This window comes from Stigmatopora nigra, chromosome 3, assembly GCF_051989575.1.
Source record: "Stigmatopora nigra isolate UIUO_SnigA chromosome 3, RoL_Snig_1.1, whole genome shotgun sequence".
Lineage (NCBI taxonomy): Eukaryota > Metazoa > Chordata > Actinopteri > Syngnathiformes > Syngnathidae > Stigmatopora > Stigmatopora nigra.
In genome coordinates, this window is record NC_135510.1 from 16,116,216 (window position 1) to 16,144,135 (window position 27,920).

General features: G+C 35.3%; 1 protein-coding gene across 1 annotated transcript in view; it reads left to right on the plus strand.

Annotated features, from left to right (window-relative positions):
• Window positions 1-27,506, plus strand: part of LOC144194095 (transcription initiation factor TFIID subunit 4) — a 90,501-nt gene extending 62,995 nt beyond the window's left edge. The window contains exon 16 of the mRNA XM_077712912.1: window positions 25,497-27,506. Coding sequence (XP_077569038.1) covers window positions 25,497-25,673 — 177 coding nt within the window. The 3' untranslated portion in view covers window positions 25,674-27,506. The remainder of the gene's footprint in view (window positions 1-25,496) is intronic.
• The last annotated feature ends 414 nt before the right edge of the window (window positions 27,507-27,920 follow it).

Consider the following 27,920-nt stretch of genomic DNA (forward strand, 5'->3'; position numbering starts at 1 on the left):
CATAAGTCGCTCTTCATTATTAGTCCAGCGTGGCCAAACTACGGCCCGCGGGCCACATCCGGTCCGCCGACGTTGTCCAAATATATTTTTTTCTTTCCCCAAGATGGCGTCGTCACACGGAAGCCAGTGACAGTAGCTCTGTCCACTCTTATTTGTTTTTCATGTTTTACAGCACCTCCATCTTTTTAAAAATCACATTTTAATATTTCATAATACATTCCTTTCTACTTTACTTTCTACTTTTTACTTTAATGATGAGTGATGAGTATGTTAATACTTTACTCCTTTTTTTTCTGTTTATGTTTCATATGTACTGTTAACGGATGCACTTTTTTATATGTATCATATCTTGTGCTGACCCCGCCCATCTGTCAAATTTTTTAAAGTCAATATGGCCCCCGGGCTCAAAAGTTTGCCCACTCCTGCACACTAGGCTAACCAAACTATTTGAAAAAACAAAAAAACGTTGACTTATAGTCCTGAAAATACTATATTAGCCTTCGCCCTTATCATTTTACGTCACTCAGAATAACATAAACCACCAAATATTCATATCTTTGTCACTGTGTGACGCTTATGTATAAAACTAACATTTAAGCGAGTACATAAATGTACATATTTTCACTTACAATATAATACTTCTATTTAAATAAGACTCTTACAACGCACCCGTATTAATATCGCTCGTTCATTTCCGCATGGCCCCGCAATAATGGTTAAATATACAGTTTTGACAACAAAGTTGAGCCCGGGGCGCTTCAAACGGATACTAATCTTAAAGAAATTAATTACCTCCCTTGTTAATCTTGATATAATTAAATTTCTCAAAGAAAGAATCCGTCCGTCGAGCCACTATGGAGGCGTACTGACGGAGGATGCGGCTGTCGCACTGAAGTATGCCGGCCATGGGAACTAGGGATAGATATGCTAACCCACTCGTCACGGCCTACGTCTTCCGAGGGATAAAAAAAAAAAAATGTTCCTTTGGGGGAGGGACAAATATTAAAATCTTCCAATATCGAACTGATTGCGCAAGAACGTGGTAAACAATATCTCGGAGAAAACTGAAAACATATATTTGTGATTTTTCTTTCTGATTCGTTGAAATCAACCTTTATAAGCGTATAATAAAGCGATAATTCCATTCAAATTGGGTGGATGAAAAAGACATTTGATAACAGTAATATCTTGAGATATGAGCTTAATATGTTCCCGAACCGAGGTCGTATGTCAATTTACTCATATCACCAATCAATTTTTTCCTTATAAAATAACTAAATACAAAGTGATCTGTTCACCAACTGAAAAAAACAGGATACTAATCAAATTTGTCTTGTATCTCAGGGCAAAAATTAGCTCAAAGTTTTCCTCGTATTTCAAATTTCTTGTGTTGGGATACTCATATGTCAAGGTATTACTGTACTGGCATATTTAAAAATCCTAAAAGATTAGGGCTTATACTATACCAGTACTGTATTTTGCAGTTTAATGTACCCGGGTAGGATGATGATTTTTGCTTTTTACGAGCCTCCCGTTTGTGCACCATTTAATATACCCTTGCTGTTTAATATACCTTTGCTGTTTAATATACCCTTGCCGTTTAATATACCCTTTGCCTTTACCATGTTATAGACCATTTCTTTGGTACAATTACTAATTCTTATTGAATATTTAGTTTCCACCTCTTGTAAAATGATGTCATTTATAATTTTAACTTAATATCTTTACATTTTTTATTATTTTTTCCTGAAAAAAATCCGCCAAGCTCTGAGTCCGCAATAGTTGAAGCGCGAAGTAGCGAGGGAACACTGTATTTTGTCTTCTCCCTCTTACGTTGTCGTTATTGTCCCGCTTTCTCAGAATGTAAAAACCAGTCGCACAATGCAAAAAAAAGGACAAACAAGGCGGTCCATTAGCGAAAGCAGGGTTATTGGCTGCTTTGCCTTTTTTTTTTCTGGTGGCGGCCCCATTAAAAGTGGTAATGCGAGCCCGGGGCCGTGCCCAGGGAGACGTGAGGGGGCCACGTCGGTCGGGCATATTTCACATGCATGGCATGGCGCACACGCTCATGCTGAAATTAAATAGAGCAATGTTCCCCTAAAAAAAGACTGAAGTACATCTCTTTCTGATGTGTGTCCCGGGCAAAAAGAGAGAAAAAAAATCATTGATCTCAGAATGTCCCTTGGCAATTATAAAATATTAAATCCAAGTCGCACTTTTCGTCTCAGCTTAATTTTTTTTCTTTCCCTTTCTATATGCCAACGACCCCCCCTCTCCTCCACTCCCTCGCTTGTTCTCTCTCTCTCTTTTGCTTTTTCGACGCTTTTGACCAATTTAGAAAAAAAAGTTATAAGTGATCATCAGGGTGAGGAAAAAAAATGGAGAAACGCACTCTTTTGCATTTCTTTTGTTCTGGTTTTTGTATTGTTTTTGAAGTTTGGTCGAATGAGATTTTCACTTAGTTATTCGTTCATATATATATATCAAATATAAATATAAAATTGGGGGTACATTAGTACTTATGAAAAATGTGTTTATTAAAGAAATAGATAAATAAAAAATGACTTAATGTATAGAAGATTATGTTGAAAAATTCAGGCCGGAATGAGAATTTTAAAGAGAAATACACAAAAAGAAAGGTTTTGAATTAATAGTAAGTATTAAGAATTAATTTTAAAAAATATATTTCTTTTTTATTCCCAATGTACATTTGCTAAATGTAAATTTAAGCATTTAAAAATATATATTTATGTTTTTAATCCCAATGTACATTTTTTTAAATGTACATTTAAGCATTAAAAAATATACAGTTATTATTTTATTCCTTATTTACATTTGTTAAATGTAAATTTAGGCATTTAAAAATATATATTTATTTTTTTATTCCCTATGTACATTTGTTAAATGTAAATTTAGGCATTTAATAAAATATATTATTGTTTTATTCCCAATGTACATTTGTTAAATATAAATTTAGGCATTTAAAAATAATATTTATTTTCTATTCCCTCTATACATTTGTTAAATGTAATTTTAGGCATCAAGGATATTTTTAAATAATAACACAAAATTATAATTATACTCTAAAAAATATGATTCATAGTAGCAGACCTGGTAATCATAATGAAACTATCACTCAATTTAACTTATTTACTGACATTTACAGGAAAATGGAAATGAAATTGACATGCAAAAGTAGTTTATTTCTGAGCTTCTTTCCTTTTAGCTTTACTTATTTACATTTTTTACCATTTTTCTGGTCCTTTTGGCCTTTTTATAACCCTCAGTGATCCATCCACCAAATCACGAATGTGACACAAATGTCGATAAATATCATCGGGCAGCTGTTTGACAAGCAAAATGGCTCATTAAGCGCCAGCTCTTGTTTACCATTTGCCTAATTAAGACGACGAATCCGTCGTGGAGTGCGTAACATACGCTGTACCGTCTCTTCTACACGGAGGGAGCGGGGATAAAGGGATAGCATCCACTCGCTAACGTGCTGCCATTTAGCACAGCGGCTGTGATGTGGGAATTAGACATCCTTTGCTAATTAGGGAGGCCAATTAACTGTGAAAGTCAGGCGTTCATTTTTTTTTGACAAATAATCTCAGCAGAATATAGACATCGTTGAGAATGTAATCTGTTTTCAATGGAGGGAGATACAGAGGCCTTTTTTTGGTCGCATGCTTGCTAGCATTAGCTTGTTAGCTGTGTATTATTCAATTCCATATTGTGTTATTATACAAGTCAAATAAAATAACAACAACAACAACAAACTAACAGACTAATAAATAATCAATAAATGATAACGTTTTAATATCGGTATACCAATATTTTTTGTCATCAAGCTTAAGTTTCAATGGAGATACAGATGCATTGTTTTTGGAAGCATGCTTGCTAGCATTAGCTTGTTAGCTGTGTATTATTCAATTCCATCTTTTGTTATTATACAAGTAAAATAAAATAATAACAAAAACAAACTAACAGACTAGTAAATAATCAATAAATGATAACGTTTTAATATCGGTATAACAATATTTTTTGTCTTCAGTATTAATCAAGGGAGATAGAGAAGCATTGTTTTTTGAAGCATGCTTGCTAGCATTAGCTTGTTAGCTACTTATAACAGTATATACAATATACAGTATTAATATCGGGGCAAAACATTAGTTTTTGGCATGAGGGTTGATTGAGGGAGATTCAGATGCATTATTATTGGTAGCTTGCTCGTTAGCATTAGCTTGTTAGCTTTGTATTATTAAATGGCATGCTTTGTCATAACAACAACAACAAACTAACCGACAAATTAATAATCAATAAATGATAACGTAATAGTATCGGTATAACAATATTTTGTTGTGTCAGTCTTAATCAAGGGAGATATAAATGCATTTTTTTTTGGAAGCATGCTTGCTAGCATTAGCTTGTTAGCGTCTTATTATCAGTATTAGTATCGGTGCAAAACATTAGTTTTTTGGCTTGAGTCTTGATTGAGGGAGATTCAGATTCATTGTTTTTGGCAGCTTGTTTGTTAGCATCAGCTTGTTAGCTGTGTATTATTAAATAGTTTAATGGCAAAGCTTTGTCACTTTTCCATCCAATAGAGACTCCTAAGTCTGGTTTTTCCCAAAATGGCTGCTTCTGACTAAAATGACCTTTCAGTTTTTTCTACCATGATAGACATGTCCATCCAATTTCATGCTAATTGCTATAACTTGTCAAGGCTAACATTCTGTCTAGTATTAATTCCAGGGAACACAGATTTTCAGGGTATTAAATGGGAAGACCATTTTGGGGTTCCTTAAAAGACATCTTTTTCTACCTGGCAACCTTGGAGATGTTTTTATTAGGGATGTTGAGCTCATCTATTTCGAAAGAATAAAAATAAACACCGCAAATCCCAGAGTGATTGCGACTTTGTCTCTCCCGTCCTGATCATCTTGATTTATGATCATATGTATATTTTATTTTATTTCATCAATTATGAATCTTGCCGGACTAATGAACCACTGATATAACTTTGGCAGAGTAATTGGGAATAGCTGAATGGGCTTCTCGGGGTAGGGGGGGAAAAAACGATGAATTATGGGTTGGATAAGCGTTAATGTGAGTGCTCCAGATGATTTTGCGGCCATGTGGTGGCGCTATTTGCTCACTCTATCATCCCCGAAGCCGCTATAGCATTGTAAATGGCCAAGGGTGTACTCCCGAGCTGTTTGGATACGAGGCGATGCTTTGGGGGTTGTTTGCCGGGGTGCCGTTGGGCTGCCGGTGGGCGACTCCCCTACGGTGTTGCCCGCCTCAGGTGCAGGAAGGAATAGACGTGTAATTATTGTACCGACAACCGTGTGGATTTAAAACGAGTCAATATGTAGATAAGCCTTTTATACACATGCATGCACAGCTGGGTAGAAAATGTTGCATGGTTGCCAAAATGACATGCAGGTGAGACGGATGCTTTTCCGGGGAAATTGGATAAGATTTGGGGTTGATTTCCAAGTCCACTGAATTCAACCGTGGGTTGGAATGCTTTCGTTTTGTCTTAAGAGTTCAACGAGAGGGTATTTTCAACTTGTATGGTAAATTATATGGATACACTAGGCGTGGATGTGTATGGTTGTACTTTGGGGAGAATAGTACTGATAGTTTTGTAATGGTAAGTTCTTAATGTTGATATTTTTTTTGTATTTAAGCGAAATAGCAAATAATTCATGTTTTGGGCTGTTTTTTTGGTTGGATTTATGCTTCTTCTCCAGTGAATTTGTTTGTTTTGAGCTGAATTTCTGGTCAGAATATTTATAGTAGACATCCTTTTACTATGTTTACTATTTCTACTAGTATTTATTTATTTATTTTTAACTACTACAATCATTTTGTCTATTTTTTAAGGCCTTTCGTCCTTCCATGTCTGGATTTCCATTTAACAGTGCTAGCAATAGGGGCATAAAACATAACTAAATTATTATTTTTATTAATTATTATTAAAATATTATATTTATTCATGTTTTTATTAATTAACTTACTTATTACATATCTATTTATGTCTAAAATGCCCTTTTCTGTGTCTGTATTCTCACCCTCTTGCTACTGTGACAACAAAAATTGCCAAATACAGGATGAATAAAGTTATCCAATCCAATATAAAAATTATGACTAAATACATATTAGATTATCAATGGCAGTCAATGATTTAAATGACTCTCCCCTGTAACTCTAATACCAAAAAAACAAAAATGCCACCACGACAAACACAAGTTGGTCAATTCCCGTCAACTTTTTTGTCCAAAACATCTTGGAAAACTTTCCAAAATATGGGCCACACATTCTTACAAACTCCTATCACAAAATCCCATTCATTCCCCAGTAGCTCCTCACTGTATCTTTCAAAAAACGAACCCACAAAGACAAAACATCAAAAATTAATCAAGCAGACTCTTGTGGCCAAAAGAACAGTCGGAAAAATGACAACAATCCCACCCTGGAATCCCCTTTTTTTTAGTAGCCATGTACCAAATACTCTAAATGCCAAATCATCCGGGGATCTTTTGTCGGAAAACCCAGTTTATCTCCCCAAAAATCGGCGGTACGTACCGCCTCTTGCCCTGCTAGCATATTGGATGAAACGCTATTTGACACCAGGGGTCGCATCCAATAGATCGTTCCGAGGAATATTCAATCACGATGTTAGTTCATCTTTCTGGGCCATCTATATTAAACATGACTCTCAATGACTCTTGTGACTCCCCCCGGTCGGGCTTCGGAATTTAATCAGAGCTCTTTTTTGTTCAGATAGTCAGTCTCATCAGGTGCATTGGGACTAGAAAGGGCGGCATAGAAAGATAGTCCTATGGAGGAAAGACGATGTCATAAATGGGGACCCATTTATGTCAATTTTTGCGATCAAGGACCACCGACTTGGGGTATCTGGGATCAGGAAATCAATGCGGAACAATGAGGAAGGCAAAGAAAAATGTTTCAACTTTGTTATTTCATCTTTTATAATGCGCATTCTCTTAAGGGTTGCTGGTGCCGATCCCAGTGGACTTTAGGCAAAAGATAGACTAGAATTCAGACAGGTCGCCAGTCAGTGAAAGGGCACACAGAGAGAAATTGACGACCATTTAAACTCATAATTATATGTCTGCACTGATTTCAGTTGAGTGAACTTCTACACCAGGGGTGTCAAAAGGTTGGTTCGCGGGCCGTATTAATGTCAATGGCATTTCATATGGGCCGGACCATTTTAGATATAATATTTAGATTTTTTTTATATAAATGGATTAAAAGAACTGGATTAAAAGGCCTGAATATTCAGTAAAACAATGTTTATTTGAGGGTTTTTTTAAATATATTTTTAGATTTTGCAAAATTATTTTTCAACTAAAAACGCAGAGAAAATTGATTAAAAATTACAGTTAAAATGGGGAAAATTCTGGTAATTTAATATACACCTATACTCTTCATTTTAATTTGATCCTAAAACAAAAAGTCGGCACTCATGATTTACTTTCCCGGGCCACACAAAATGAGGAGGCGGGCCAGATTTGGCCCCCGGGCCGCCACTTTCACACATGTGCTCTACACTGAGTTAGATGATGAATTATAAATTAAAGATTTGCTCAACCTACGTACAAAAATATTATTATTAATTGGAGAAATGGTGAACATTTCAATGACCAAAAATATTTGCTTCATTTATTTAAGTTTGATCAAATATTATTTTTATTCAAAAAACAAAATATAATAATAAAATATAGTACATTATTTTAAATATTTTTGTATTTTTTTTTAATTAAAATTACATAGCTGATAAAGAACATTAATAGCAATCAACCAACAATAAAATAGGTCAATTTTACCTCAATGTTTGTCATTGATGAACTAAAGTTTCTCCAAAAATGACCATTTCTTGACCACATTTTAACTTAAAACACACAAACACTCAAATAAGAAACTAAAAGCTCCTCTCATCTTGAAATTCCGTCAAATCAACTAGCGATAGCGCCATAGAAAGCAAACCCGGTGACCGCTAAAAGCTGCCAAAACCGGTCCCGTTTACGTTTCTATGACTTCAAAGACCCCTAACATCGACCATTCGTCATCTGCATAATACCGCGGTTCCTTTCCAACTTCATGCTAGCCTACCCTCGTCGCTAATGAGGCCCTTTTCGTATGCGCTTGGTCATTTCCGGGTACTACCTTTTTCCATCGCTAACTAGTCGTTAGAGTATTTATCGCCAAAGACATCAAAGAGGCCTCAAAAACACCATAACTGAGTCGCCACCCTCTTATTCAACTTGTATTAAAAATTAAAACGTGACGGTTAGCCATTGGACGTACGACCGCGTGCGTAAAAAAACCAACACGGGCTCATTAGCCAAAGCGCTTCTGAAGACGAGTTGTTCCGACTTGAGACTCATTACGCCTCTCCTGTTTTATAACTCTTAATTGGGTTCATTTTCTATATGAAACGCTTTGAATATTTAATGTGGGTAAAAAAGTTGTACTTGAGATGCGTGGCCTAGTGTTAATCGGCTAGCTCGGGAAGCTATTAGCGACTCGGGTGGAACTTTTTTTGGTGGCTTTTGTTTGTGATGCTACGTTTAATGAAGATTAGATAAAAGCAAAAGTTGGGATTTCAGGTGTGGTTTGGTGGATTTGTTGTACTTTTTTAGGAAAAAGTATCATGTGACAGTGAAATTTTTTGATCAAAATCAAGGTATCCTAAGATTTTGCAATTTTTAGGACTTCCAATTCTATTATTTTTAATTATCTGTATTGGTTATTATGTTCTTGGTATTTTTAGGCCAGTATGAAGTAATGCAAAAAAAACATGGGCAAAAAAATACATTTATGACAGTAGTTGACCAAAAAGACAGTGATGAAAATACATGAACTTATTGGCTGTCATTGATGAAAACTGACCAATGAAACATGATTATTCAATTCCAAACTTTGAAATGAATTTTATATCTTTGACTGTCAATGAATAGTTCAAAATAAAAAAACATAGTACAACTCAGTTTTACAAAACAAATTCAAATAAAAAACCTAAAGAAAAATGCTTTAAATATTAACATTAGTGTTCGCTAATTTTCTTCTAATACGTTTTTTGTCAGTTACTAAAATGGCAACCTGATACTACAGAATTTAAAAAAACGAGGAAACATTGCATCGGTATTTCTGCAATATGAATTCTAACATTGTCAAATTACATCAATATAATTTCTAACTCATATTTTTTTCAAATTAGAGAGATTGCTCCGCCCGCTGAGTCTATGGACTTAATAACAAACAATTACATAATGATATATACATAAAAAATAGTTAAAGATCAATAAGTGATCAACACAAGTAGTATGAGTAGTAGTCAACATAAAAAGTAAGAAGTATAAGGAGTGGTAATAAGTCTTGATTAGGTCCAGGTGCAGATCTCCAGTTGAGTATGGTGACATCTCTAGAGAAGAAATTGTCCTTGTGTCTGTTTATCTTGGCTGTTATGGTTCTGTAGCGCCTTCTAGAAGGCAGCAGCTTGAAATGGTGGAAGCAGGAATGTGTGTTGTCTTTTATGACGCTCTCTGCCCCTCTATGGCAATGGCATTACCCAATATGTGATCCATGTTAGCACGCTATGGCGCTAAACAAGAGCTAATTAAATTCTAAAGTGGCTAAGAGGGGGTTTGAACAAAAAAAATGTTTCCAGGCAGAGGAAGTTTGCTTTTGTTTGGAGGGCAAGTTCTGGATATTTCGTCGGAGTGACCCTATGACTGTCTTCTGAGGAACTGTGCGTGATGGCTCCTCCCCCTTTTTTTATGCCGAACCCGCAGGAAAGCTAGCGCCCCCGGGGCCGGGGACTTTCATCTTGGCGCTAACCTGTGGACTTTGAAACTCAGGGCGATGGAATTGCAGCTTTGTCAGTACACCGCTAATTAGAAAATTCCTGACCTGGAGCGAAGATGTTTTAATTATGTGTTGTGTCAACGAGTTTGCAGATTTAATCCACCGTTGATACAGACTTCTACATTGTGAGAATGGGGGTAAGAATTACACCCGACCACCCACCTCCCTGACGTCGTACCACCTTTTGTCAAACGCCATCGCACCATCCTAAGTGGTCGTCTAAGACAGGGGTGTCAAACATACGGCCCGCGGGCTGGGTCTGGCCCGTCTGGTGGTTTGGTACGGCCCGGGGAAGAAAGCTGCATTGTATAAAAGAAATGAATTTTCTTAAAAAAATGTAGTTCTTGTATTATCCACTAAGGGGCGCAGTGTTTTAGTACGCGCAGACAACATGAATTGACATTTATTTATCGTATTTTCACGACTATAAGGCGCACTTAAAAGTCTTACATTTTCTCCAAAATAGACAGTGCGCCTTATATATGGAAAAAACTGAAAACCAAAAAGGAAAAACCACCACTGTCGGATATTAAAAAAAAAAAAACGCCTGAACTGAAACAATACTGTTAAATATGCAGATGCCATCTTAGTTTACAAAATCTTCCATCATATAGCTCCTCCCCCACTGCAAGATTTTATACAAAAAAATCCAAAACATCAAAAATGGCTGGCTCTAGAGGTGACTGTGTAGTGAGTGCTTCATACCTGGAAGTCAATAGCAATTACTGTATTTTAACGACTATAAGGCGCACTTAAAAGTTTTACAAGTCTTACAAAATAGACAGTATGCCTTATAATACAGTGCGCCTTATATATGGGAAAAAATGTCATTCATTGAGGGTGCGCCTTATAGTCGTGAAAATACGGTATGTTTTTATGTTATTCTCTTGTTCATAATATATTGGTCATAATGTAAAAGGAAAATTATGTCAATAAACATTTTGATAATTTACTCATTCTTTGCACTAATTATTAGTATTAGTGACTAATACAAAGGAAAGAAGTGGGCTTATTGTTAGTTCTATGTCATTTTTCAATGAGTTTACTGGTCCGACCCGCTTTATCTCAAATTAAGCTGTATTGGGCCCGCGGACCAAAGGGAGTTTGACACCCCTGGTCTAAGACGTCAGAGCTAATGTGCTAGCTTAGCGGAAAAAGCTGCTTGGCTTCACCACCCCCCGCGTACGCTTATTCGCGACGTTGGCGGCTTGGTAGCGGTGAGTCAGTGCGAGGCAAGGCAGGAAAGGGTTAAGTAGAAATCGAGCGGGGGATGCTGGGGGGCAGCAGCGCAGGCAGAACACAGCAGTGTTCGTGCGAAGGCAAGTCATTTCCCGAAACACTGCAGACACATGGCCCGAGGCGCTCCAAAACCTTTGGAGACCAAAATGGCTTGCAGGAGTTAGAAGTAATAAGGTGTTTTTTTTTTTTTTTTTTTGGTTGCTTTTTTTTTTGTTGCCTTCTTTCTCCTTGACTGAAATTCAGCATGGTTGCTATGCATGGTCACAGAGCTGCTGAGCTTTGTTTTTTTATGTTTTTCATGGTTTATATGTAGTTTTTAGTGTCACTTTTTTTAAATATAGTTTTATAAGTTGACTCTTTCCCTTGTTTCTTTTGACTTTTTTTTGTGCACAATCTACGAAAAATGGTGAAAACAGGACTGTTTGGATGTTTTGGGTGGTCAGATTTTTACTGTTTTTAGCTTAAATGTCTTTGAGAAGATTTGACTTTTTTGTGCTCACTCCACCAAAAATGATTAAAACAGGAGTTTTTGGTAGGGTTTGTTGAAAAGGTTATAATAGTAAAAGAGCTATAGTGTGTTATTTGATGAAAACGAAGAATTATTTGGATCTGCTGGGTGGTCAGTTTTGAGTGTTTTTTAGCTTAAATTGACTTTTTTGTGTTCATTCCACAAAAAATGATGAAAACAGGAGTTTTTGGAAGGGTATTTTGAAAAGGTTTTGATAGTAAAAGAGCTATAGTGTGTTATTTGATGAAAACGAAGAATTATTTGGATCTGTTGGGTGGTCAGATTTGACAGTTTTTAGCCTAAATTGACTTTTTTTGTGCTCATCCCACCAAAAATGATGAAAACAGGAGTTTTTGGTAGGGTATTTTGAAAAGGTTTTGATAGTAAAAGAGCTGTAGTGGGTTATTTTCTAAAAAAGAAGAACTATTTGGATCTGTTGGGTGTTCAGATTTGACAGTTTTTAGCCTAAATTGACTTTTTTGTGCTCATTCCACCAAAAATGATGAAAACACGAGTTTTTGGTAGGGTATTTTGAAAAGGTTATGATAGTAAAAAAGCTGTAGTGGGTTATTTTCTAAAAAAGAAGAACTATTTGGATCTGTTGGGTGTTCAGATTTGACAGTTTTTAGCCTAAATTGACTTTTTTGTGCTCATTCCACCAAAAATGATGAAAACGGAAGTTTTTGGTAGGGTATTTTGAGAAGGTTCTGATAGTAAAAAAGCTGTAGTGGGTTATTTTCTAAAAAAGAAGAACTATTTGGATCTGTTGGGTGTTCAGATTTGACAGTTTTTAGCCTAAATTGACTTTTTTGTGCTAATTCCACCAAAAATGATGAAAACACGAGTTTTTGGTAGGGTATTTTGAAAAGGTTATGATAGTAAAAAAGCTGTAGTGGGTTATTTTCTAAAAAAGAAGAACTATTTGGATCTGTTGGGTGTTCAGATTTGACAGTTTTTAGCTTAAATTTGACCTTTGACCTTGTTGAAGATTAGAATTTTTTTGTGCTCAGTCCACCAAAATTGATGAAAACAGGGTTTTTTTTGGTATGTAGTTCGATTACATTCACGTTCCTTCCCATTCGTTGAGGTCTCACAATATCGGCATAAAGTAATATCATCAATCAAAATTTTGGTCGATCAGATGTCGATGTTTGGCTGATTTTAAATAGTCTGTCAAAAGTGATTTTTTCCACTCTAGGTAATGTAAAATGTCAAGCTAAACTAGCATAACATAGAAAAACACACCAAAATAACAAATTAATATACATTCTTGAGCACCTGCTAGCTTAATGCTAATATTCTGTTAAACATTGTACACAAACTACTCTTAAAAAAACAGCAACAACATAATAACCAGTATTAAATAAATGAACAGAATGAAAATTACATAGTTTTTCCAGATTGCGCACTTGTAGAACCCAATTTAACACAAAAGACAGTTTTATTCAATTATTTGTTTCAAGTTTCTGAAGATTTTCTGAACTATAATGCCATTTCTTCAAACAATATTGTTTCTAGCAACATTTTTACGGCGTTTTCATCACAAAGGGCGCTAAAAAATCTGCGATCATGCGGTAAAAGAAGCACCATCTGCATTAACAGATCTTGACCTACATTGGGAATTCAACCTTAAAATATATCCACCATCCTTGACCTTTTTCTCTTAAATTTGGACACCCCCAGAAAGACAATTGACAAAGGTAGAAAATTCTTAGTCATTCTAAAAGAAACAGAACCATTTCATTTATTTCCCTTTTTTTTCCAGTTGTGTTAATCTTGGCTTTATACTTAACTTCAAAGAAGCGCTCCAGTTTATAATCTCCTCGAGTACATCTGCGAATTATTATAATAATTCTCGATACATTTATTAAAGCTGAATAAACTCCACATCAAATACATCACCCTGGAAATGTCGGAATGCCCGAGGCCAATCAGCCGACATCTGTTAACTCTTTCAAAATGGCCTTATCCAGCGTGTCTGTGGGCGTTTGGCAAAGAGGGGGCTCTGGAGGGGGTGGGCGGGCGTAAAAGCAAGATGGAGGGCGAAAAAAAAAACGTCTCTGTTGCTGATTAATGTCGGACATGCTTGTTTTTGGTGGACGAAGGGGGTTGATTGAGGGCAGGAGCTGTGTACAGTGGTTTTGTTTAGTTCGCCGTTGTTTAATCTGCCCGGCGATAAGATGGCGTTCCTCAACTCAAATGTAGCGTGGAGGCGAACATGTGGGATCGCTTTGTTGCCTTCGCCGACAGTTCGTTCGTTCGTTCGTTGAATCAGTCGTTGAGTCATATACGCCATCTACGCCTTTTTAGCATCAGGTCTTTCTGAAACCTATTGGATACTGCTTATTGGAGTTAGTTGCTAAGGAATCAAATCTTTGGTAAAAATGCCTTAAGATGTGTAATGTATATGTGTCAAAGTGGCGGCCCGGGGGCCAAATCTGGTCCGGCGGAAAGTTTTGTGTGGCCTGGGAAAGTTAGTCATGAGTGGGGACTTTCTGTTTTAGGATCAAATTATAATGAAGAGTATAGATGTATATTAAATTTCCTGATTTCTCGCCTTTTAAATCAATAAATGTCATTTTTTAATCCATTTTTTTTCTCTTTTTAGTTCAAAAATATTTTGTAAAGTCAAAAAATATATTTAAAAAAAGCTAAAATTAACATTGTTTTAGATCTATAAAAAACTGAATATATATACATATATTTTTTTTCCGTGTTTTTAGTTCAAAAGTCATTTTGTAAAATCGAAAAATATATTTAAAAAAAAGATAAAATAAACATTGTTTTAGATCTAATAAAAACTGAATAATTAGGTCTTTTAATCCAGTTCTTTTAATCCATTTATTTCAAAAAAAAGGACTAAATATTATATCTAAAATGGTCCGGCCCACATGAAATGCCATTGACGTTAAAGCAGCCCGCGAACCAACCTGAGTCTAACACCCTTGATATAACGCAAAGCAGTCTGGGTTTACTCCAATTGGCAGGCATTTGTTTTTAGCTCCTATTTCTATTTCTCGTTTTATGCAAGATACAGATTATTTTTTCCTTGAATTTTATTCATAGACATCAATATACATTTTGTTAAGCATTTTTTAACTATTTATCTTTTCTCTATTTTATAATAAATGACCATATCGGTCACATTGTCTCTGTCAATCTGATTTATGCGCATATAAGCCGTACCCTCCATTCAGTTGTCATCTTTTTTAGCGACAAATACAGCACAAATGCGACAAAATACTGTTTCCAAGCAAACCATCTTTTTAAACGATCTTCACTTAACAATTTTTCGCCAAAAAGAATGGTTTGTTTCTATTTAACTCACGTTTTTATACTTTTGTTCAGTTTTCGAAAGACACCCCCTAGTGTTTCTATTACAAAACTGCACCTCCGAACCAAAACACCATCCATATTAGCATTTCCCATTCCAAACAGCACCACCGCAAACTAAACTAAACTACACCACTCTCTAAAAAAAAAAATACCCCAAAAAAAACGTTTGGTATACATCTCTATTCTGCACTATTTGTCCTTCCAGCCTCGAGCAGAAACATCAGTTTAAAGCATTTTTTTTTAACTTCCATCAAAGTTATAAAAACAATGTTGCATCATGAAGGCATATCGAGTTCTCAGCTGACTTGGGGGGGGGGGGGGGGGGTTGATTCCTTTCGTTTTTTTCCCTTAGCATCGAAGATAGACTTTTCCGAGACTGTAAGCCGCCATGAAGCTACCTGGAGAAATGTGTGGGTGTGCTTTTGTGCGTTTTTGTGTGTGTAGTGATGTAGTAGTGCTGAGGCAGCAGGTTTGTCCAAGGCGGGGGTGGGGGGTGGGGGTCCAAAGCTGAAGAAGTGTGTGCCTGGCAAAGCGGGCTATTAACCCACCGCCCTAAGCAGTGACCTGGGCCAAATCCAATATTGGCTTCAGCATCAAGGCACAGGTGTCACTCAGGGTTCAAAGCCAGAGACCATCAAGAAGCAAAAGCCCCCCCCCCCTCTTTCGCTATCCTTTCATGAATGTCTTTCACCCCCCCCCCCCCCCCCCCCCCACTGCAATGTACTCGCACAATAAAGTGCTCAATGTAAATTCCTTGAGACACCTAACAGCATCACTGGAGACTAGAAAGAGAGATGTGGGAAATTGGGTTGGTGATATTGGACTGTTGGGGGGGGGGGGGGGGGGTAGTAGTTGTGGTGCTAGGATGTTTGGTCGCCGGTCTTTTGGTCGCCGGACAAATGGTGGCAGAGAGTTTAGTGTTGAAGCTAGCTCTCAAAATTATATTTATGAGAGAGTTTAATATCTAAGAAACAGAGTTTATAAAGAACCGTTTTTTTGGGGACTATAAGTCACGGTGCTCGGACGTTTGTTCCCTGGTCTTTTGGTCGCCGGTCTTTTGGTCCCCTTTGGTCGCCGGTCTTTTGGTCGCAGGTCTTTTGGTCGCCGGTCTTTTGGTCGCCGGTCTTTTGGTCGCCGGTCTTTTGGTCGCCGGTCTTTTGGTCGCCGGTCTTTTGGTCGCCGGTCTTTTGGTCGCCGGTCTTTTGGTCGCCAGTCTTTTGGTCGCCAGTCTTTTGGTCCCCTTTGGTCGCCGGTCTTTTGGTTGCCGGTCTTTTGGTTGCCGGTCTTTTGGTTGCCGGTCTTTTGGTTGCCGGTCTTTTGGTCGCCAGTCTTTTGGTCGCCAGTCTTTTTGTCCCCTTTGCTCGCCAGTCTTTTGGTTGCCGGTCTTTTGGTCGCCGGTCTTTTGGTCCCTTTTGGTCGCCGGTCTTTTGATCGCTGGTCAAATGGTGACAGAATTTACTGTTGAAGCTAGCTCTCAAAATTATATTCATTAGAGAGAGTTTAATATCTAAGAGAGAGAGTTTAATATCTAAGAGAGAGAGTTTAATATCTAAGTACTGTTTAATTTCTACGTATATTTGACTGGGGACCAAAAAGAACCAAAAGACCGGGGACAAAAAGCCCGGCGACCAAACATCCGGTCACGATAAGTCACACCCGAGTAGAAGTTGAGGTTCGCTTTGCAGGTCAGTTCCAATTTCGTTGCCCTTATGTGAACTGTATAGTTTTTTTTGCAGGGTAAACAGTCCAATTATGCTATATTAGTAAGTATCCATAAGAAGAATAACAACCTAACTTTTTCTAGCCTAACGCTAACAGCAATTAGCATTAGAACAAACACTCATCTTTGCTATACCACAACTAAGGAAAATAATACACATTCAATAATAGTATTATTTTATCATTTAATGAAAGTAGATTCTAACAAAAATTCTAAAAGTGATAAAAATAAAGTGAAACCGGCTGGTTGTGACTTCATGTCGTTAGCGTCCACCGAACGTTCGGTTCCCGCTCCAGAAAACAAACCAAACGTCCGAAACGATGTATCGAAAATATTCCCGCACGTTCCGTAGGATGGATATGTCATGTGACATGACGCCCGGGAGCGCCCGTCAACAGATAAAATGACAGATGCTGTTTTTTGCCTCGTGAATCCGACTTGCTCCTCATTTTTTTTTACCCTTTTCTAGACTTTTCTTTTCACCCGCCATGACCTGACAGGGCTTTAATTGTATTTTAATATTTACTTTTTTTACATTTCCAAGGATTTTAAGATACCTGCAACGGATTTATCGTAAAATATCTCCAGTATCATGTTTTTTGTAATATCAATAGTACAATTTTTGTTGTTATTATGATTTTAAAATCAATCTAGTCCCATTATACTGCATCATTAGTTTCCTGTTTGCAATATAATTGCCGAATTTACTGTACCAAACATCTTTCCGCATTGGTGTCCAAGATACGGCCCCAGGGCCACTAGGCGGTCCGATCTAGTCCCCCTAGGGTGGTCTCCCTGACTTTTTTTAGCTGTATAAACTGAATTAAATACTTTTATTTTGACATTGAACTAGAAAACTATAATTATGTGATTGAGTGCATGCACTATTTCATTTTCTGATACATGGTATTTATCGTATTTTCTTGCATATTATTTGTAGCTTAAAAAAAATGACTGAATCAAGGGTACGGCTTATATGCGCAGAAATTAGATTTGACATGCACGAAACTGGAAGGCCACATAAAAAAAAACGCTGTAACGTGAGACAATGCGGCCATTTATTTCTTAATAGAGAAAAGATAAACAGATAAAATGCTAAACTAAATTTAATTTGACGTTTATGTATGGAATTCAAGAAAAAAATTAACCATACCTTGCATAAAATGTGAAAAAAAACTCTTGTACCTGCCATTTTTCGCTTAGGGCGCCGCCATTTTATCGTAGTTTATCGTAGTTTATCGTTGTTTATCGTTGTTTAAAGTAGTTTATCGTAGTTTACCGTAGTTTATCGTGGTTTATCTTGGTTTATCGTGATTTGTCGTAGTTTGTCGTAGTTTGTCGTAGTTTGTCGCAGTTTGTCGCAGTTTATCGCAGTTTATCGCAGTTTATCGCAGTTTATCGCAGTTTATCGTAGTTTATCGTGGTTTATCGTGGTTTATCGTGGTTTATCGTGATTTATCGTGGTTTATCGTAGTTTATCGTAGTTTATCATAAAACTTAGTGAAATAGACCGCTACTGACACATATCCTGGTTGTACTGGTCACTTGACTTCCTATTTTAATCTGTCTATGTGCAGTCAACTCCAAAAAACACAACCAAAAACTATTTGCAATGATTTCTCTTAATATTTTCCCTTCAAAGTAACACATTTGTACTCCCTATTAAAACCATGAATATGGAGGTGAAATTTGTGAATCAGGGTGCGGCTTATACGAGAGAAATTGTAAAATTCAACGATTTTAAGGCCATTTTAAAGGTGTGGCTTATACGTGGAGGTAAGAAAATACGGTACGTCTTTGTTAATACTAGCCAAAAACTAGTTTCTGTTAATACTAGCCAAAAACAAACCGGTCCTGAGTTTGATACCCCTAGCTTACTTATTGGTCTCCTAGTGTTGTTTTTTGTTCTCACTGCTACCAAGATGGCTTCTTAGTTATTGTGGTTAACTTCCGAGTCGGAAATTTCCGTCGCGGCGTTGACCTTTCCGACTGCATCTGCGTCACTCCAGGCTAACGCAAGCTCTGTCGCCGTAGGGGGTGCTAGCTACTCCGTGGCCTTCAACATCTCTCTCAGTCCTCGTCCATCTGTCCAGGTGAACGCATGGCTTTGATTGGTCGAATCTGCCAGACTGTCACCATGCTTCTTAGTGATTGGCGATAATTGGCGTGGCCGTGGGCGGGATTGTCTTTCACGAATACACAAGCGGCGATTGACGTGAAAAGAATGAGACGCAATAGTACCAAAAAATGTAGACTTTTGTAGGGATGGGATTTGGTAAAAAAATAGTGCTTTATTATGGTGGTATTTTCTTAAATGTAGTGATTGTTCAACAAGGAAAAGTTCAATGAAGTGGTAGTAGTTGTACTATACTATGTCAATTTAAAAAAGCATTACTATACTGTCGTTTATTTAAGGAAATAATTAGAAAATGTACTGTACTATGTCGTTTTTTTAAAGAAAAAAAAAGCCTGACTATACTATGTCAATTTAAAAAAGCATTACTTTACTGTCGTTTATTTTAGGAAATAATTAGAAAATGTACTGTTATTTGTCGTTTTTTGAAGAAAATAAGCTTTACTATACTATGTCAATTTAAAAAAGCATTACTATACTGTCGTTTATTTTAGGAAATAATTAGAAAATTTACTGTACTATGCCGTTTTTTTTTGAAGAAAATAAGCTTTACAATACTATGTCATTTTTTTAAAGAAAAAAATCATCATTGCTCGCTATGGGCACACTAGTATCACACCTGCAATAAGCAGGTGCATGTCAATATTGCCTCTAATTTTTCATATAAAACATGTTGTAAAACACAAAAAACACGAGTGGACAGTACTACTCCCACTGGCTGACTCGTAAACGGCGCCATCATGAGGAAAGGGGTAAAAAAAAAAAACAAGTTTGGATTTTATTTACTGCGCGCCGTATGATTGCTGCTGCGCAGAGAAGACGAGAGTGCGCAAGCTTAGAGGAAACATTGTTTGTAATATATTTTATTTTCTTGACTTGTAGAGTAAAACAGGCAAAAAAATACTTTTTTTGGACAAAAGTCTTAAATATTTGAGTTGAAACATTTATTTCTTGAATATAACTACTATGGTGGTTAGCAAGTCCGCTTCACAGTTCAGCGATCGAGGGTTCAATCTCCGACTTCCCTTGTGTGGAGATTCCATGTTCTTTCCATGCCTGGGTGGGTTTTCTCTGGGTACTCTGGTGTCCTCCCACATCCTAAAAACATGCATGTTAGGATAGCTGAATGAAAAAATGACAGTAGCAACAGGATAGCCAACAAGATAGCAATTTCTCTCCCAAAAATATAATTTTAATAATTTATTCTCACTTTTAAGCAGTTGGGTTTAAAAATTCATCATAAAACGTCTTTTTTTTTAAATCAAAGTGTTTTTTTTCTCTTAAATTACCACTAAATGTGTTTTATAAGTTAAAAAAAAGTCAAAACTAATGCTATGCTAACTATGCTATGCTAACGAATCATTTTTCTTTTAGTAACGTAACACTTATGAGTGAAAAATGTAAGGAAAGGTTGTTGAGTCCACCCCATACACTAACATAGCGTTGTATGAATGCGTCACATGCTAACAATTAAATCCAGTCTACACGCAGCACTATTTGTTTACACAGCGGTGCAATCAGTGTAATTGTCCACACTCCATCTTGTTTCCCGCTTTGACTTGGCACTCCTCGGCCTCACCATTTTTTTCTTCCATGTGTGTTAATTGATCTCCGTCAACTGCCCGTGTTCCTCACTTATAGAACAACAAAAAACAAAGAGCCACAGTTTGTTTGCGACTATACTTTGTCGTTTAGTATAGTAAGGCTTTTTTTCGTGGAAAAAACGACATAGTATGGTAAGGCTTTTTTTCGTGAAAAAACAACATAGTACAGTAGGGCTTTTTTTCGTGAAAAAAACGACATAGTATAGTAAGGCTTTTTTGGTAAAAAACGACATAGTATAGTAAGGCTTTTTTCGTGAAAAAACGACATAGTATAGTAAGGCTTTTTTTCGTGAAAAAACGACATAGTATAGTAAGGCTTTTTTTCGTGAAAAAATGACATAGTATAGTAAGGCTTTTTTTCGTGAAAAAAAGACATAGTATAGTAAGGCTTTTTTTCGTGAAAAAACGACATAGTATAGTTAGGCTTTTTTTCGTTAAAAAACGACATAGTATAGTAAGGCTTTTTTTTCGTGAAAAAACGACATAGTATAGTTAGGCTTTTTTTCATGAAAAAACGACATAGTATAGTAAGGCTTTTTTTCGTGAAAAAACGACATAGTATAGTAAGGCTTTTTTTTCGTGAAAAAACGACATAGTATAGTAAGGCTTTTTCTCACCAAAATCGACATAGTATAGTAAGGCTTTTTTTGTTAAAAAACGACATAGTATAGTAAGGCTTTTTTATTCAAGAAAACGACATAGTATAGTAAGGCTTTTTTATTCAAGAAACGACATAGTATAGTAAGGCTTTTTATCACCAAAATCGACATAGTATAGTAAGGCTTTTTTTCGTGAAAAAAACGACATAGTATAGTAAGGCTTTTTTGGTAAAAAACGACATAGTATAGTAAGGCTTTTTTCGTGAAAAAACGACATAGTATAGTAAGGCTTTTTTCGTGAAAAAACGACATAGTATAGTAAGGCTTTTTTTCGTGAAAAAAACGACATAGTATAGTAAGGCTTTTTTTCGTGAAAAAACGACATAGTATAGTAAGGCTTTTTCTCACCAAAATCGACATAGTATAGTAAGGCTTTTTTTGTTAAAAAACGACATAGTATAGTAAGGCTTTTTTATTCAAGAAACGACATAGTATAGTAAGGCTTTTTATCACCAAAATCGACATAGTATAGTAAGGCTTTTTTCGTGAAAAAACGACCTAGTATAGTAAGGCTTTTTTTCGTGAAAAAACGACATAGTATATATAGTAAGGCTTTTTTTTCGTGAAAAAACGACATAGTATAGTAAGGCTTTTTATCACCAAAATCGACATAGTATAGTAAGGCTTTTTTTGTTAAAAAACGACATATTATAGTAAGGCTTTTTTTTCGTGAAAAAACGACATAGTATAGTAAGGCTTTTTTTGTGAAAAACGACATAGTATAGTAAGGCTTTTTTCGTGAAAAAACGACATAGTATAGTAAGGCTTTTTTGGTAAAAAACGACATAGTATAGTAAGGCTTTTTTTCGTGAAAAAACGACATAGTATAGTAAGGCTTTTATTCGTGAAAAAACGACATAGTATAGTAAGGTTTTTTTTCCGTGAAAAAACGACATAGTATAGTAAGGCTTTTTATCACCAAAATCGACATAGTATAGTAAGGCTTTTTTTGTTAAAAAACGACATATTATAGTAAGGCTTTTTTTTCGTGAAAAAACGACATAGTATAGTAAGGCTTCTTTTCGTGAAAAAACGACATAGTATAGTAAGGCTTTTTTTGTGAAAAAACGACATAGTATAGTAAGGCTTTTTTTCGTGAAAAAACGACATAGTATAGTAAAGCTTTTTTTCGTGAAAAAAACGACATAGTATATAGTAAGGCTTTTTTGGTAAAAAACGACATACTATAGTAAGGCTTTTATTCGTGAAAAAACGACATAGTACAGTAAGGCTTTTTTTTCGTGAAAAAACGACATAGTATAGTAAGGCTTTTTGTCACCAAAATCGACATAGTATAGTAAGGCTTTTTTTGTTAAAAAACGACATAGTATAGTAAGGTTTTTTTATTCAAGAAAACGACATAGTATAGTAAGGCTTTTTATCATCAAAAACGACATAGTATACTAAGGCTTTTTTTCGTTAAAAAACGACATAGTATAGTAAGGCGTTTTTTCGTGAAAAAACGACATAGTATAGTAAGGCTTTTTTAGTAAAAAAAATGAGATAGTATAGTAAGGCTTTTTTGGTTAAAAAAAAACGACATAGTATAGTAAAGCTTTTTTATCTAAAAAAATGACATAGTATAGTAAGGCTTTTTTGGTAAAAAAAACATAGTATAGTAAGGCTTTTCTATCCCAAAAAAATCACATAGTACATATAGTAAGGCTTTTTTGATATAAAAAAACGGCACAGTATAGTAAGGCTTTTTTATCCCCAAAAAATGGCATAGTATATATAGTAAGGCTTTTTTCCTTTAAAAAAATGACAGTATAGAATCCTAGTTGGGAAACATTTTCTCTTAATTCTTTCTACATATTTGTAGTCAAGACCTTCCAATGACCACAGAAAGTGTCGTCACTTGGTGGCGCAGAGGTTTGTTCACCGGATTCCGTCTGGGAGATCTGGGTTCGAATCCCGGTTGAGACACTTTTTCACTTAATTGTTTCTGTGGACTTCTTGTCAAGACACTCAAATGATTACAAAGAATAGTGTAGTCTACTTGGTGGTGCAGAGGTTAGTGCACTGGACTCCGGTCGGGGATACCTGGGTTCGATTCCCGCCGTCGACCTTTGGCTGATCACTTCACCATGTAGTCAGGAAAATGAAATAAGAAGAAGAAAAGAAAGTGGAAAAACTTTTTGATTCATATTAAACACTTTTACACTTTTCAGTAAAAAGTTTTATTCCGATTTGCCGAAGGCAGTAATGCTTTTTGTCGTGAAAAAACGACATGGTATGGTAAGGCTTATTGTCTTGAAAAAATAACATAGTATAGTAAGGCTTTTTTGGTAAAAAAACGACATAGTATAGTAAGGCTTTTTTTCGTGAAAAAACCACATTGTATAGTGAGGCTTTTTGTCGTGAAAAAACGACATAGTATAGTATGGCTTTTTTTGGTGAAAAAACGACATAGTATAGTAAGGCTTTTTGTCTTGAAAAAACGACATAGTATAGTAAGGCTTTTTTGGTAAAAAAAAAACTACATAGTATAGTAAGGCTTTTTTCGTGAAAAAACGATATAGTATAGTAAGGCTTTTTTGTTAAAAAAAAAACGACATAGTATAGTAAGGCTTTTTTCGTGAAAAAACGACATAGTATAGTAAGGCTTTTTTTCGTGAAAAAACGACATAGTATAGTAAGGCTTTTTTCGTGAAAAAAACAACCTAGTATAGTAAGGCTTTTTTAGTAAAAAAACGACATAGTATAGTAAGGCTTTTTTTCGTGAAAAACACACATAGTATAGAAAGGCTTTTTTATCGTGAAAAAAACACATAGTATAGTAAGGCTTTTTGTCGTGAAAAAACGACATAGTATAGTATGGCTTTTTTTCGTGAAAAATACGACATGGTATGGTAAGGCTTATTGTCTTGAAAAAATAACATAGTATAGTAAGGCTTTTTTGGTAAAAAAACGACATAGTATAGTAAGGCTTTTTTTCGTGAAAAAACCACATTGTATAGTAAGGCTTTTTGTCGTGAAAAAACGACATAGTATAGTATGGCTTTTTTTGGTGAAAAAACGACATAGTATAGTAAGGCTTTTTGTCTTGAAAAAACGACATAGTATAGTAAGGCTTTTTTGGTAAAAAAAAAACTACATAGTATAGTAAGGCTTTTTTCGTGAAAAAACGATATAGTATAGTAAGGCTTTTTTGTTAAAAAAAAAACGACATAGTATAGTAAGGCTTTTTTCGTGAAAAAACGACATAGTATAGTAAGGCTTTTTTTCGTGAAAAAACGACATAGTATAGTAAGGCTTTTTTCGTGAAAAAAACAACCTAGTATAGTAAGGCTTTTTTCGTGAAGAAACGACATAGTATAGTAAGGCTTTTTTGGTAAAAAAAAAAAAAAAACGACATAGTATAGTAAGGCTTTTTTGGTAAAAAAAAAAAAAAAAACGACTTAGTATAGTAAGGCTTTTTTGGTAAAAAAAAAAAAACGACATAGTATAGTAAGGCTTTTTTGGTAAGAAAAAAAAAACGACATATTATAGTAAGGCTTTTTTGGTAAAAAAACAAAACAAAAAAAAACGACATAGTATAGTAAGGCTTTTTTTCGTGAAGAAACGACATAGTATAGTCAGGCTTTTTTGGTAAAAAAAAAAAAAAACGACAGTATAGTAAGGCTTTTTTAGTAAAAAAAAAAACGACATAGTATAGTAAGGCTTTTTTGGTAAAAAAAAAAAAATGACAGTATAGTAAGGCTTTTTTGGTAAAAAAAAAAAAAACGACATAGTATAGTAAGGCTTTTTTGGTAAAAAAAAAAAAACGACATAGTATAGTAAGGCTTTTTTGGTAAAAAAAAAAAAAAAAACGACATAGTATAGTAAGGCTTTTTTGGTTAAAAAAAAAGACAGTATAGTAAAGCTTTTTTGGTAAAAAAAACGACATAGTTAATGAAAAAAAGCCTTACTATACAATAGTAAGGCTATTTTTCTTTTAAAAAACGACATAGTATAGTAAGGTTTTTGAATGAAAATGTAAACCAGTACATTTAAATGAAAAAAATATCCAATTCCAATGGTCTTTAACTGCACATGGCCTGGTATCGAGTGGTTAGTGTGTTGGCCTCACATACTGAGGACAAATTTCTACACACTTCCCAAAAAAACAAGCATGTATGCTAGGCTATGCTAGGCTAAGCTAAGCTAGGCTATCTTTTCAAACCCTCTAAATTGCCCCTCGCGATGATTCTTTGTCTTTTGCCTCCTTGCACCCTGCGATTGGCTGGCCACTGATTCAGGGTGTCCCCGGCCTGGTGCCTGCAGTTGGCTGGGATAGTCTCCAGCACCCCCCCATTTTTTTGGATAAGCGGTATCGATGGATGAAAATGGCTATTTGGTTCCAAATTCCTTCAATTCCGATGTTCATCATCCTTGGTTTTTGTCTTCTCAGGTGTCAGGCAGTTCGGCAGGCTCCCCAGGCGGCTCGTCGTCTACGGCACCCCCGACGTCTCGCCAGTACACGCGTCAGCGCATCACCCGCGTTAACCTCAGGGACTTCATCTTTTTCTTGGAGCAGGAGCCCAACGCGGCCCATTCGCTGCTACTCTACCGCACCCTACTCAAGTAGCTCCGCCTCCTGCCCCTCCCCCTCAACCTCGTGCCTTCGGATCAGGTGTGGCGCTCATCCTCGTCGTCCTCGCTCTCAATTTCACGGGAGTTTAGGGAAGAGAAAAAGTCACGGATGTCTCGTCGTGTCGTGAAATCCACAAAATGTTGTTGTTTTTTTTAACAGCTAATTCTGTCCAAACATGGCTACTTTTTTTGAACACACATTTGTACATTTTGTCAGCAGACGTGTAAATAATTTTGTTTTCTTTCGTCGTTTTTCACTTCAAAGTCAAATCAGCAACGACTGAAAGCCATTTTTTTTTACCCGCGTTGATGAGAAAAGTAGTTTTTCACTAAAAAGTGTCACGTTTTAGGAAATAAATTGTTTTTTTACGAGAAAGAAGTATTCTCTGATAAAAACGACTCAATCTGAAATGAGGTGCATGATGACTTTCCCCTCCAAAATAAGAGCATATTTTTTGGTGTTAGGAAATTTTTATATTAATTTTAAACATTTTTGTGAACCAAAAAATTCTGAATTATTAACTTAATTTTGTTCCCACCTCTAATATAAATACCCCAAAATATTTCTTTAAAAATTATTATAAAGATGCACAATTTCTCTCCCAAAAAATGTAATTTTAATAATTTATTCTCATTTTTAAACAGTTAAATTTAAAATTACAACATAAAACGTCAAATTTTTAAAACCAAAAGTGGAAGGAAATTTTTTTTCTCTTAAATTACCATAAAATTTCAATAAAAACGCGACATTTTATCATGAAAAATGACTTATTTGTTATAATTCATTCAACATGACATAAATATGAATTTCACCAACAAGTATCACATTTTTATAAATGAAAATAAAGGTACAAAAAAATCTATGTTACTGTTATGGCATCCTGTATTTTTCAAAACATCTGTGTATTTTTAACAGTATTTTCATAACATTTCAAAATGTATTAGTATATTCTATTTTGACATTCATTTCATGGGCCTGTTTATACACACACCTGTTAGTATTTGCCCCTTAACAAGCCGGTTGCCGTGGTTACACATTCAACGCAGCCTTTTTGTTTTTAATAAGTCAATTCTTGTGCAAAATGCTTAAAGAACAAAAAAAAAGTCCATTAAATGTTTGTTACACGTCTTTTTTTTTACTTTTAACAAATGTAGAAACACTAAATCATTCAATGTTTCAATTCATTTCAATGTTTGCGATTGTTTGTTTGTAATAACGACTGATAATTTAAATGGAATATCTTGGCCTATGCAGATTTTTTGTTGTTGTTTTTTTAAGATGAATTTAAGCATTTAAGTTTTTCTCGCGCTTTGTTGTGAGTTTGGACAGCACTTGTTTTATTGTATTTTTTGTTTTTGTTGAAAATTTAAAGCTGTCTGTTTTAATATTGCTAAGAAATGTAATCTTTTTAATTGTATTTACATTTGTATAAAGAAAATAGGAAAATTGCTCGTTTTCATTGATTGGCTTTTTTTTTTTTGTTCAACGGAAAGCACAACTACACATTTTTTTTATTTTAAACTATAAAAAAAATTCTTGTTTGGCGTTTTTACCGCTTGCAGATTTTTTAGGAAAAACGTCAGGACTGTATTAAAATAAAAAAAACAAAAAACAAACAAAAAACTAAACTTTCACTGTAAGGATATTTTGTAAATACTGTTTACAAGACCTCTGTGTTTATTAGAACTACGTTATTTTTGGTAAACTCTTGTACATATTTTGGATTTTTTCTGTTTGTGTGAAATGACAAAAAACAAAAAAAATGGCGACAAACAATACTGATGTATTTGTACCTATTTTATAAAGGAATAAATAAGCTGTTTACTAAACTGACAAGATGCTGACTTTTGTCTATTTTTTTTGTTGAAATTTAGTCATTTTAATAACATTTTTAGTTGAACATTTTCAAACTTATTGTTGCCTGTAGTTTCTGAACTTACCAGTAGAGGGCATTTGTACTTACCGTGTTTCCGGGCTGTGTAGACATTTAAGAAACATGTAGTAGTACCTCGAGATACGAGCTTAATTCCTTACCGGACTAAGCTCGTATGTTGATTTTCTTGTAACTTGTAAATGTTTCCTGTTGAAATGAACTAAAAAAAATATTAATTCGTTCAGACTTTTTGCATGGCAACGCGCTCATAACATAAACAAATTTAAATGAACTTGGATTACGATGCAGACACTCAAAAATAAGTTTAATCTAACTTTACACTAATCTTAATTCAAATTTTGTTTGAA